General features: G+C 54.2%; 1 protein-coding gene across 1 annotated transcript; it reads left to right on the top strand.

Annotated features, from left to right (window-relative positions):
• The first annotated feature begins 4,603 nt into the window (after positions 1-4,603).
• LOC103773857 (selenium-binding protein 1-like) lies at positions 4,604-9,647 on the top strand. The gene is made up of 12 exons (XM_008941237.1): positions 4,604-4,675; positions 4,833-4,836; positions 4,945-5,057; positions 6,750-6,935; positions 7,418-7,538; positions 7,627-7,824; positions 8,128-8,306; positions 8,470-8,548; positions 8,670-8,796; positions 8,863-8,950; positions 9,167-9,285; positions 9,485-9,647. The coding sequence occupies exons 4-12, from the start codon at positions 6,768-6,770 to the stop codon at positions 9,645-9,647; spliced, it is 1,242 nt and encodes a 413-aa protein (XP_008939485.1). The 5' UTR covers positions 4,604-4,675; positions 4,833-4,836; positions 4,945-5,057; positions 6,750-6,767.
• The last annotated feature ends 2,219 nt before the right edge of the window (positions 9,648-11,866 follow it).

The raw sequence follows: 11,866 nt of genomic DNA, 5'->3' as shown, positions 1-11,866 counted from the left end.
AGGGAAGTGCCTTGTTGTATACAGAGATGTGTCAGTGAGTCTTTGGAGGGGAACCTGAAATGTTTAGATAACTGCTTGGCATATGTGTTCCTGTTTCATTTCCACCTCTGTCACGGGAGGAGTGTCAACTGCTCCTGTTTTCCTGGGTTGCAGGTTCCAGGTCTGCCAGTCTTTAGGCAGAGGAGTGGAAGAGGAGCCCCAGCAGGTCCTGCTCCTCCACCCTCCCCAGCTGTGTGGTGCTGCCACTCCTCTGGCATCAGAGGCTGACTGGGTGGTTCTGGGAGGAGTCGGTGGAAGGAGCTGATCCAGCAGAAAACCAGCACTGCCCAAAAGGTGACTCAGGGACATCATCCTCGAGTGGCTGCTCAGGTCACTGCTCATGACACACTGCCTGAAATCACAACCTGAGGATGTGGCTTTCGGGCGGGCAGGTCTGGTTGTTGCTGTGGGCTGTAGTGGGGAGGGGTGAGCCCAGAGCTGCCACTGTGCTCCTGGCCAGGGCCTTGTGCCCTCTCCCCTGGGACTCCTGCTCCAACAGCAAACCCCTTGGTTGGAGGGGAAGGCCCAGTGGGAAAAGGCAGAGTGGAGCCTTGAGGGAGCAAAATAGTCATTGTGAGGCTTTGTGTCAGAACTGGCATGGCCAGCAGGACCAGAGCAGGGATCTCCCCCCTGGACACAGCAGTGGGGAGGCCTCCTCTCAAATCCTGGGTTCAGTTTTTGGACCCTCACTCCAAGAAGGATCTTGAGGGCCTGGAATGTGGCCAGAGAAGGGCAATGAAGCTGGGGAAGGGTCCAGAGCCCAAGAGTGGGGAGGAGCAGCTGAGGGAGTTGGGGGTGCTGAGCCTGGAGCAAAGGAGGCTCAGGGGAGACCTTCTGGCTCTGCACAGCTCCTGACAGGAGCCTGGAGCCAGGGGGGGGTCGGGCTCTGCTCCCAAGGGACAAGGGACAGGATGAGAGGAACTGGCCTCAAGTTTCGCCAGGGGAGGTTTCAGTTGCCCCTGAGGAACAATTTCTTGCCCTGGAGGGTTGCCCAGGGCTGTGCCAGGCTGCCCAGGGCAGTGGTGGAGTCCCCACCCCTGGAGGGGTTCCCAAGCCGTGGAGATGTGGGGTGGGGGACATGGGGCAGTGGGGACCTGGCCGTGCTGGGGGGATGGCTGGGCTCCAGGAGCTGGAAGGTCTCTTCCATCTAAAAGCATTCACTGATTCTGTGATTCCAGTGTCCCTAACCCTCCAGCAAACCTTGTACTCTGCACATGGAATGTTTTTGGAAGTAAGGTGCTGAAGGCACCATGTGTTCCTGATGTGAGTCCTGTAGCCCTGGGATGTTGGATTTGTCTCCACTCAGTGAGGTGCTGGAGAGATCCCAGGTGGTGGATCTGAGCTGTACACAGTCTGACGGCTTTTAACCTTTCCCTTTTGTCTTCATCTGCCTCTGCCCTTCAGGCTGTTTTGTTACCACTGGTGCTACAGCTCTGAGCCCTCTGTCCTTCTGTCTCACATGCCTTTGGTGGGCTCTGCTCTGCTGCCCCCAGAGCTGTTGGTGTCTTGCCACCACCAGTGTGCCATGTGCTGTACACTTGCCACAGCCTTCTGGCTGCAGCCGGTGAGAAGCTGTCTGCCAGGAACCTCACCATCCTGCTCCCTTTCTGCTCTCCCCTCTGCCCTGGCAGGAGGGGACCTCGGCTGATTTTCATCTGTGTTTGCCTGCACCATGAACTTGCAAAGCTCTTGTTTCTCAACAACTTCCAGAGTTGCATGCTATGGTTTTCCTTCTGCTCCTGAGCAAGGGAATAGGATGGAACAGAGTGAAACTCTTGGGAGACGTGGAGCCCCGGGAGGTCCAGGACAATGTTGCTCTGCTGGCAGTTTTTGCTGGGGCAGTGGTGCTGACCACAGTCTGTCCCAGCTCTCGTGGTGCTGAGTGCCTTGCTGACCTGTCTGAACGTGACAGTGGCTGTACAGAGTGTGGAGGCCAGGACCAAGCACAGGAGAAGGGATCAGATGATGAGCAACACTCAGACACCCTGGGGCACTTCCAGGGTTTTACGAAGGGTGAGTGGGAGGTGAATGTCCCCCCCCGGAGATCTGAGGGGAGGTTGGAGATGGCTCCTGTAGTTGGGGGAGTTCTTGCTGGATGTTTAGGGCAGACCCAGTGTCCTGGGGGAAGCGAGGCCTTCTCCCAGCACTCTGAGTGTGGTGTGCCACTCTGCACTGGGTTGCATCACCTGGCTTGCCCATTATCCACATTACAGCATATTCTTCCCTATCAGGCCTGGAAGAGATGGTTGGAAGGAGGGGAGCAGTTACTACCTCGGTGTGGGCTGTCCCTTGAAGCCCCTGATTGCTGTCCCATGCCACGGCTTCCCGTCTCTGCTGGCCACAGGGAGCTGTTTGTGGGCTGTGGGCAGCCCACGCTGCTGGAGTTCTCTGCTGCCCATCGCTGGCTGGCTGGTTGGTGCTGCTGAGCTGGCTCTTATCCTTCCTGCTATCAGCTTAATTAGAAAACTCAGCACCCCACAGCTCGATTTGGTGAGGGATGCCAAAGACGTCACCGAGGGAAGCCGAATAGGATGACCAGCAAACTTTGTTAATGAGTGGAAGGCTAATGAACTTTTTAATTGGCAGGTGTGGAGGTGCCAGGAGAAGGTGCAGGGAGACCTGCATGTTGTATCAGCAGAAGCCAGCAAAGAGGCATCAGTCGACCACCTGCAATTGCCCCCAGTGAAGCAGGAGCTTCTTGTGTGCCCTTGAGCCTGGTTGTGCTCCTGCCCACCAGGTGAATGAGGCCAGCAGCAGGTCAGGCACAAAGCCTGAACTCCTCCTTTGTGTTTGTTTGGAGAAAGAAGGGCAGTTGCATTCCTTGTGAAGGAGTGAGAACAAGCCTGTATAAACCCCCATTTTCTTGCATTTCTACTGCCTGAAACAAAGCACTTGGCAGCCTGGGCCCACCTGCCTCTGAGTAGGACACGAAGGATTTCAGAAACTGCTTAGAGCTGGGCACTGGTGCCCAGTGCCAGGCTGCACCCATATCCACCTGCCTCATGTTTGAAGTGCTGTTCTGGAACAAGAGAGCCATTAATTACAGCCCTGATGAGCCTGGCTGTTTGTCCTGATGGAGGTCTCCCAAGGGCTTCCTTAATGGTGCTGTCAGATGTTTCTACATTCCTGTGTGGAGCAATTACTTATCCTGTGGAATGTGCCCTCTGATTGAGGAGTTCTTCCACAAGATATAGTGATGCTCATTCATGTTCTGTGGTGCTTGGTGTTTTCTTCCTGCTTTAGCTTAGCAGCTGGTGGCAGCCAGGCTCATGGTGACCTCAAGAGAGGACGCTTTTCCCAAAATGCTTCTCTGCTTTTCTCTAATACTTCAGGCCCTTTAACAGAGACCTCTTTTGTTCCTGTGGGGGGGTTTGTGGCAGTCTAGTCCCGTTTCAACCATGCTGGTGCCAGGCACTTTGTGGAGTTGGCGCATGCCATGGGGCAAGGTGAGGAGGTAGCCCTTGGCTGCAGCCCTCAAGAAGACTGGTCATGTCCTGCCCTGAGCTGCAGTTTGTCCAAGCAGGTGGACATGAATACATCTCTGTTACTAGTTTTTCCAAGCATCATTCTGCTTCAGCAAGGTGGGGGAAGTTGTTTCCCAGTTCGCAGTCCTTAGAGCTCTGAAACGCTTCTTTCTGGGTACAGACACCTCTGGGACGTGCTGTTTGAGCTGACCCCAGGGAGCCCGTGATGCCTTCAGCTCAGCCCTCAGACAGAGACGTGCCTTCTGTCAGGGTCCAGGTTTCAGAGGTGCCTTTGGTGGCCTCCGTATGTTCAAGCCTTGTAATCTGCAGGAGGCTGCTGGTGGGGCTGATTATCTGACTGGGTTTCTCATCCCCTGTGTGGAATTTGCAGCCATTGCACTTTTGTATGGCAGGAACATGGGGATGGGGGTTGGCTTTAATTAGCTTGTGTCTGGGCTGGGAGATGGAGGCCTCCAGAGCCTGAAGAAGTCCACTGGAAATGGCCACAGCCCCAGGATCAGATATGGGAGGTCGTGTTTAAGGAAAAGACCTGCATGGCCCAGCAGATTTTTCCTCCAGATTGGTGGTTAGCAAGGCAGAAACAAGCTACAGTGCTGGTCTGGCACCTCCCAAATGCTGGGCAGAGATGGCTCCTCCCTTGGCAGCTTCGTTGTCCCCCCACCCTTCTGGCTTGTATATAAGGCCCCCTTGGAGCAGCCTCAGCACAACACAACCTTCTCCAGCGTGGCAGACAGCAAAGCTGCACCTCCAGCTCCAGCACCTCTGCTCTTGAGGAGAGTCAACCAGAAGCCTTCATTATGGGTAAGAGAGACTCTGCAGCCTCCCCACAGCAGCTCCAAGCCTGGGAGCTCCATCCTGGGTCCAGCTCTGGCCACACTGCCTGGGAGCTGCAGACATCCCACCTTGAGACCCAGTGAGGACTGGTAGGTTGGTTCCTTGGCAGCAATGCAGGGAGGAGAATGGTGGGACTCAACTTTTTTGTTGTGTTGAGAAGGTCCATCAGAGTTTTCTGAATAGGCACCTTTTAAGGATGTGGATGTTTTTCATTTTTCTCTTCTCTTCTTCTCACATCAGACAGATGCAGAACTCAGTGCTACGAGTACCCCACCTGCCCAGACACTGTGAAAGGCAAGTTGTGGTGTTTGAGCTCTGTGTTAGTGGAGACCACTGTTACTGAACTGTGTGTGCTGAGGCCCTTCCCCTAGAGGGAGAAGGAGACCTGAAACTCTATGGAGATGCACTGTTGTTGTTCTCTTACCTCTGGGTCAGCGGTGGAACAGGGTTGAACTGTTGCCAGGGAGCAAGGAGGAAGGTCATAGTATCTAAAAGAATAAGTTCAGTCTCAGCTGCGAGTCTGTTGAAGCTTTTCCTTCCTGTCTGGTTCATGGCCTGTTTTAACACCAGCTTTCTGTTGATCCAGCTCCTAGGGAGGAGGTTGCCTACGTGACCTGCACCTACAGGTCAACATGCATCGACCAGCCTGACTTCCTGGCCACCATCGATCTCAATCCCAGATCTCCATGTTATGGCCAGGTACCTGTGTCTCCACTGTTTTTTTTTGCTGGGCTGGTGACTATCTGTTGGCTCTTTGCCTCGTAGTGCCCCCAGATTCAGGACATTTGCTTTCTCATGCTGGGGAAAATGGGATTGCTTGATGCCTGCTCTCCATGCCAGCTCTCTGGTTGTCTTGCTCTGTGGTGGGTTAACCCTGGCTGAGGAAGTGATGCCCACCAAGCCACTCTATAACCCTTCTCCTTTCCTCTCCCTCCTCCACAGAGCAAAAGGGGAAAGGAAAATAAGATGGGGACAAAACCCCTTGTGGGTAAAAACAAAGGCAGTTTAATTGGAAAGCAAAGCCAAGCAATGCTGCATGCAGAAGTGAAAAGAAAACTTAAGATTTATTCTCTGCTTCCCATCCCCAGGCGATGTCTGGCCTTTCCTGGGAAGCAGGGCTTCAAAACACACAGCGGTTGCTCTGGAGGACCAAGGAGTAGCACCCCCCTCACCCTCCCTCCTCCTTCTCCTTTGTACCAGCTCTCTAGCTGAGCTGAGGTCATATGCTCTGGAATATCCTTGTGGTCAGTTCGGGTCAGCTGTCCTGGTTCTGTTCCCCATAAGCTCCTGCCCCCAAATCCCACTGTGGGGGAGTGTTAGGAAGAGCCTTGGTGCTGTGCGAGCTCTGCTCAGTGGCGCTCACAACAGGGGTGTTCCCAACACCCTGCTGACTCCCAGCACAGGAGCCCTGCACCAGGAGGCTGCTGTGGGAAAATCAGCTTGGCGAGACCCCATACGTGCTCCTTCTTGTCTTCCTTCATCTTCCTGTCCTATCCACCCTGGCTTAACTCTTGTCCCTGCTGCCTGGCCATGTCCTGCCAGGACTCCTCTGGGAAACCCCTTGGGAGTTTTGTCGTGGCAGGTTCTGGATTCTCCACTGGTGTTATGTGCGAGGTAGAGATGTTGTCTGTGCAGAATCTCACCTTCCTGCTCTCTTTCCACTGTCCCCTGTGTGCTTGGCTCAAGTTGAACCACCTCCATCTGTGTCCTGGGGACAAGTCAGCTCTGACTCACTTCCCAACTCACTTCCAGAGAATCTTGGTGCCGCAAGTGAGCTTTGGAGCATGTGCTCCGAGTCACCCTGTCAGTGGTTGCTCAGCATGGACAGTGGGTTCTGGTGACCCAGGGGTTTAGGGTGTCCAGCACTTTGCGGAGGTCAGCTGGTCTCTGCTGTGTGATGATGTCAGAGGAGTTCTGAACCAGCCTGTCAGCTGCCGCCCTCAGTGGGAGGTCGGCCTGTGCCAGTTCCTGAAGGCTGCAGATGGGTTAAACACATCAAGGGTGGATGTATGACCTGGTGAGTCCGGTACTGCAAGAGCTTTGAAGAAAACATACTTTCAAGCTCATACAGGATTTACTTTTAACACATTTTGAACTCCATTCCTAGGAGGAGCTTGCAGAGCAACGCACCATTTTTGTCAACATAATAATTTCTTCATATACATGATTTTCTGAGTTTTAGTGGCATGGGGTGAGGAATTCTTGAAAGAATCTCTGCATTTCTCATCAGCACACTGTACCCGGACAGAGAGCAGTTTTCTCCTCCTGGAGGCAGTCCCAGCTCCAGTCCAATGGAGGCCATCAAGATGGAAGCATCTGCCAGCACTAGGGCCCCCCATGTCTCGCTGCCTCCCCGTGCCCACCCTAACTCTGCCTTGACTGCCTGCCTAGGTGATCCACCGCCTGCCCATGCCCAACCTCAAAGACGAGCTGCATTCCTCGGGGTGGAGTGCTGGCTGCAGCTGCTTGGACAATGTCCCAGCGAAAAGGAACAAGCTGATTCTGCCCGGTTTGATTTCCTCCCGCATCTACGTGGTGGATGTGGGTTCCCAGTGCCGGGCTCCCAAGCTGTGTAAGGTATGAGGGAGAAGGTTCAAAGACAGGTTTCTGGGAAGGAGTTGGGAACTGGTGCTTCTGGAATAATACCCAGGGAAGAGGGCTCTCTCTGCATCTTCTCTTCCACCCTGATTTTAGAGAGCTGGGTCACAATGCCCTCTCAACTCTCTCCTTGTCAGAGCAAGGAAGACTCCAATCATTGTTGTGTTCCTTTCTGTGGGCCTGTTGCGTTTGGAGGGTGTCTAATAACTGCAAAGCATGCCACAGAGAGATGAGCGGTCCTGACTTAGGTGTTGCTTTGGTCTTGTCTGTGTAGAGGGGAGCTCAGAGGCTTCTGGGCTACTCTGAAAGGAGGAACAGGCCCTGGCAAGGGTGAGTTCTTGGACAGAAGGCTCCCACAAGTGTCAGAGGTTTTCAGGAGACTCTGGTGGCCGAAAGCTCTGACAGGGAGTGTCAAATGAGCCGAGCAGGCCCAGGCTGATGTGTGTGTGGCTTTTTCCCAGATGATCGAGCCCGTGGATGTCTTCTGGAAGTGCAACAAGGGCTACCTGGCTGTAGTCCGCAGCCTGCCCAACGGGGACATCTTGATCGCCAACATGGGAGATCCAGCTGGCAATGGGAAAGGTACATTTCCTGTGACAACTCCATAGACAGATGAACTGGTCTGGAGGAGGAGTGTGTGATTTGTCATCCACCCCCTTTTGGATCACAGGCGGGTTTATCGTGCTGGATGGACAGACCTTTGTGGTTGAGGGCCTTGAGCTGAAGGGGAACTGGGAACACGAGTGTGAGGCCCCCCCGACCGGGTGTGACTTCTGGTACCAGCCGCGCCACAACGTCCTGGTCAGCTCTGCTGGCTTTGTCCCCAGAATTGCGGGACGTGGATTTAATCCCGACGACCTGAAGAAAGGTGAGAGAATATGGCTGCAGGTCCTGAGCCTGAGCTCACTGAGGCAGTGGGAGGGTGTCAACGCCCACAGAGAGAGGGGACAGGCTGGTTTCCCCAGAATGGCCCATTTTACAGGCACAGCTACAGGAGGAGCATCTGTCCCCAAGTTAAGCTGGTCCCCATCTTCTCCTGCTGCTCCCTCAATCTTGGCAGCTTCTCTGATGATCAGGGCTTGTCTCTGCCGTGGCTGTCCCCATCTGGGAACATTCCGGGAGGGATTCGTGTCCATGGGTGGCCATCCTCTCCTGACTCAGTTTTCCTCAGGGGTCTTTGGGCACCGCCTGAACGTGTGGAACTTGTCCTGCCGGACCCTCACCCAGTGCTTTGACCTGGGGGAGGACTCCCTGCCCCTGAGCGTGAAGTTTCTGCACAACCCTGATGCTGCTGAGGGCTACGTCAGCTGCGCCCTCAGTGGCATCATCTACCGCTTCTACAAGTGCGAGGCAAGTCTCTGCCAGGGGTGACCTGGCCACCATGAGCCACAGAGGGCTGGAGACACCCCCAGAAGAAATTGGGGGTGGCGGAGAGAAGGGGGGAGGTGCATGGAGAGTTCTTGCCTGAGCAGCCAGGGTCACTCACCCCGTGGTGCCCCTGTTCCTTGTGCAGAGGGACAACTGGGCAGTCGAGGAGGTGATCCGGATACCAGCCAAGGAAGTGTCAGGATGGATTATGTGCAAGATGCCAGGTTGGTGTGCCCAAAATTGGGTTTCATTTTTCCTCCCGGAGCGTCGAGTTGGGTGGCTTGAGGCTGGGCATGTTTTCTGTTGCTGCTGCCTTCTCTGGAGCTTTGTTTCTCTGCCCTTCAGCCTTCACAGTTGACCTCGTCATCTCGATGGATGACAAGTACCTGTATGTCAGCAACTGGCTGCACGGAGACATCCGCCAGTATGAGATCTCCAAGAACTGCAAGCCCAGGCTGGTGGGACAGGTAAGGTGGGAGCAGAAGGGCTTCCCAGGAGCTTCCTGAGCTCCTGGATCTGCTGGTGGCTGGAGGAGAAGACAACTGCCATGCATCCTCAGAGGTGGACCCGTGACTGTGTGTAGAGACGAAGAGCTCAAGTGCCAGCCAGAGCCCCTGGTGGTCAAGGTGAGCTCTGAGTTGCCCTCTGGTGTCCTGTGGACTTTGGCTCTGCTCTGCCAATCCTCTGCCCAGGGTGTCTGGGGTGGGTGTCGTCTGAGGGGCCCGTGTGCCTGCAGCACCTGGTAGCTTGGGAGGAGAGGCAGCCACTCTGCCCTGCTCTGTTCCTGCTTGTGCTGGGCTGCTCCAGGACAGGAGCATCCCTGATGTCCGTTGTGCCTCCAGTGCAAGAGGATCTACGGTGGACCCTGCAAAATGCAGCTCAGCCTGGATGGCAAGAGGCTGTACGTCACCAACTCCTTCTACAGCACCTGGGACAAGCAGTTCTACCCGAACCTGGTCAGGTAAGAAACTTTGGGAAGGCTTTTTTGGATGGCCTCTGCACTGGAGATGGGGAAGGTGACAGTGCCTACTCCCTGTGGGAGAGAAGCTGTTGAGGAAGAAGGCTCTGCCTTGATATGGACCAGAAGGATGAAGGGCAGGATCTCCTGAAGAAGACCACAGTTTGTTGGCTGTAACAGCCACACTCTTGTCCCCTTGCAGGGAAGGCTCTGTCATGCTGCAGATTGATGTGGACACGGAGAAGGGAGGCCTGACAGTGAACAAGAACTTCCTGGTGGATTTTGGAAAGGAACCCCATGGGCCTTGCCTTGCCCATGACATCCACTTCCCTTCTGGAGACTCCACCTCCGAAATCATGGCCTAGGTGCCACGTGAAAGAGTCCCTCCTTTTATCTCTTCCATAGTGCAGCCATTAACAGAAAATGCAGGGTAGCTGGGCTTAGGGTTCATTGCTGGAGGCTAGATTGCTGAGCTGTAGCAGCTCTGGGTTGTTGTGAGGGTTTGGTTCAGGCAGACCAGTGAAGGACAGACGACCCATTTTCAGTGTTGTTTTCTGTGAAAAGTGGTGCTGGGTCATGGTTCTCAGGGCAGAGCCTGGGGTGGTTGTCAGATGCTGAGGTGTGCAGAACATGCAGTGCCTCCTGGCGGGTACCTGTGTACCCACCACGTCCTGGCTCTGCCATGGGTGGGTGTTGGAACCTGCTGTGACCTTCCAGCCTGTGAGCTGTCACCGTCTCGTACCGGGGCCCTCAGCAAGGTACGGAGCCCTCAGTTATGATTCGGTGCTTGTTCACCCTGGAAAATTAAGACAAAAGAAAGTGAAGTGCCCAGTTCGTCTGAGTTGCTGTTCCTCAGCCAGGTGACTCCCAGAGGGTCCTACCCCGATGCAGGAGCCTCTTGGCTCCCTTCTCCTTGCCGGGGTTGGCAGCGTCACAGCTGAAGGAGCATCAAGTGCTTTATTTTGAAAAGATGTGCCTAGTTCTAACGCTGGTTTGCTCGTGTTCTGCTTTAAACAAATAAAATTGTGCATTGCATCCATTGGATCTTCACCTGTCTTCTTTCACTGAAGCCTTTCAGATTTCTCTCAGGGAAAACAAATGCCATCAGTGGTCAGTGATAAGATGAGGGGTTTGAAAAGCCCTGTGACAATTCACAGGTTGTGCCTGTCAGTCTTCTTGGACATTTCTGTTAGAAACTGTCTTTACTTGTTCCCTTTTTGTGTACATTCTTGCAGGCATGTGTTGGCAACCATTTGTTCTTTTTCTGCCCCAAACAAACGTACCTTGTGAGAGCCATGTAGCTTTGTCATCACCCAGATCAACCGTTTGGTTTTCATAGGGCTTTAATCTATGTGAAGGATGGCAAGAACACATGGAGCAGACACTCCAGTGCAATCCCTTGTGTTTGTCAGGTGCCTGGATTGCTGCTGGTGAGGACATCGATTCCAGCCTGACTGGTTCAAGTGGACAGCAAAGTATTGAGGCAGGCTAAAGATAGAGGATTTCACCCCAAATACTTCACATACGCTTGACGTGACGTTGGCAAAATTACCTTGGTCCCTTAAAAATTCTCGATACTCCTCCTCTCTGACTGTTTCACAAAAGCATGATGTTGCTGTTGGAGCTGATAGTTCTGCTGCTCCTGTGCTTCTCGGGATGGCAAATCCCAGTCACAAAGCGCTGGCCTGTTGGCTATGCAGGGCAGCAACCACTGGCCTCCAGAACCCTGCTGCACACCCACACATCTTCCCATCAGCCTTGAGCGTCTTCACAAGGGTACAATTTGCAGCCAAAACCATAATTAGTTTGGAGGTTGCAAAAATTAGAATGTAAAGAGGATCCCTTTGATTTCTAGCCTTGTGCATGAGTTACCCTGAGGAATGTGGGACATGGTGGATCTGCAGGGGCTGGCTGGGCCTTACCTGGGGAGGTGTTGAACGGGGTTGGCTGGTGTTGGGTGCTTTGTCTGTGCCCTCTAGTGGTTATTTGAAGATGTGCTTCTCCCTGGTGCCAGCACCCATCACCTCCTTCGCAGCTTCCAGCAGCTCTCCAAAAGTGATTTGTTCTGGGGCCCAAGCTTGGAGGCACGATGGTGTTTCATGAGGAGCTGATGGTATCCTTAGGCAGCACTGCTCATTAACGCACCAAATTATCATCTTAACGTGTGGCTTGTAGCTGCAGGACTGGAAACCAGTATCCTGAAAAACCACAGTGAGAGTGCGGCCACTGAGCGTGCTCCATTATGTCCTGGGTCTTCTGTTCAGACGAACCTTCTGTTTTCCCTCCACTTCCAGATAGCACCAGAAGCAAGAAATAACCTTGGCATATATTCAGCAGCAGAAGAGTCACAGGTTTGATCCCCCCTCTAAGCTGCAGGCTGCAGCAGGTGGGTGTTGTGCTCTCCCGATGCTCCTTGAATGCTTTTTGCTGGGCCCTGGGGCCGGGGCTGCCAGGGGAGCCCAGCTGCAGCAGCTCTCGGTCCAGACGGGGCACAGGGCCACAGACCACGCTCCTCACGCAGCCCCTCTTCTCAGTTTCCCATGCAGATGGACGGCGTGGCACACACGGTGACACTGCCCAGGAG

The sequence above is a fragment of the Merops nubicus genome, unplaced genomic scaffold (assembly GCF_000691845.1).
Source record: "Merops nubicus isolate BGI_N331 unplaced genomic scaffold, ASM69184v1 scaffold7235, whole genome shotgun sequence".
NCBI classification, from domain to species: domain Eukaryota; kingdom Metazoa; phylum Chordata; class Aves; order Coraciiformes; family Meropidae; genus Merops; species Merops nubicus.
The sequence above is the reverse complement of the archived record's forward strand: the minus strand, read 5'-3'. Positions and strand labels throughout refer to the sequence as shown.

Coding starts and splice junctions, on each gene's coding strand:
- LOC103773857 (XM_008941237.1), top strand. CDS start 6,768: ATGCCCAACCTCAAAGACGAGCTGCATTCCTCGGGGTGGAGTGCTGGC. Junction 7,539..7,626: donor TCCAGCTGGCAATGGGAAAG/GTACATTTCCTG, acceptor TTTGGATCACAG/GCGGGTTTATCGTGCTGGAT. Junction 8,797..8,862: donor AGGCTGGTGGGACAGGTAAG/GTGGGAGCAGAA, acceptor CTGGAGGAGAAG/ACAACTGCCATGCATCCTCA.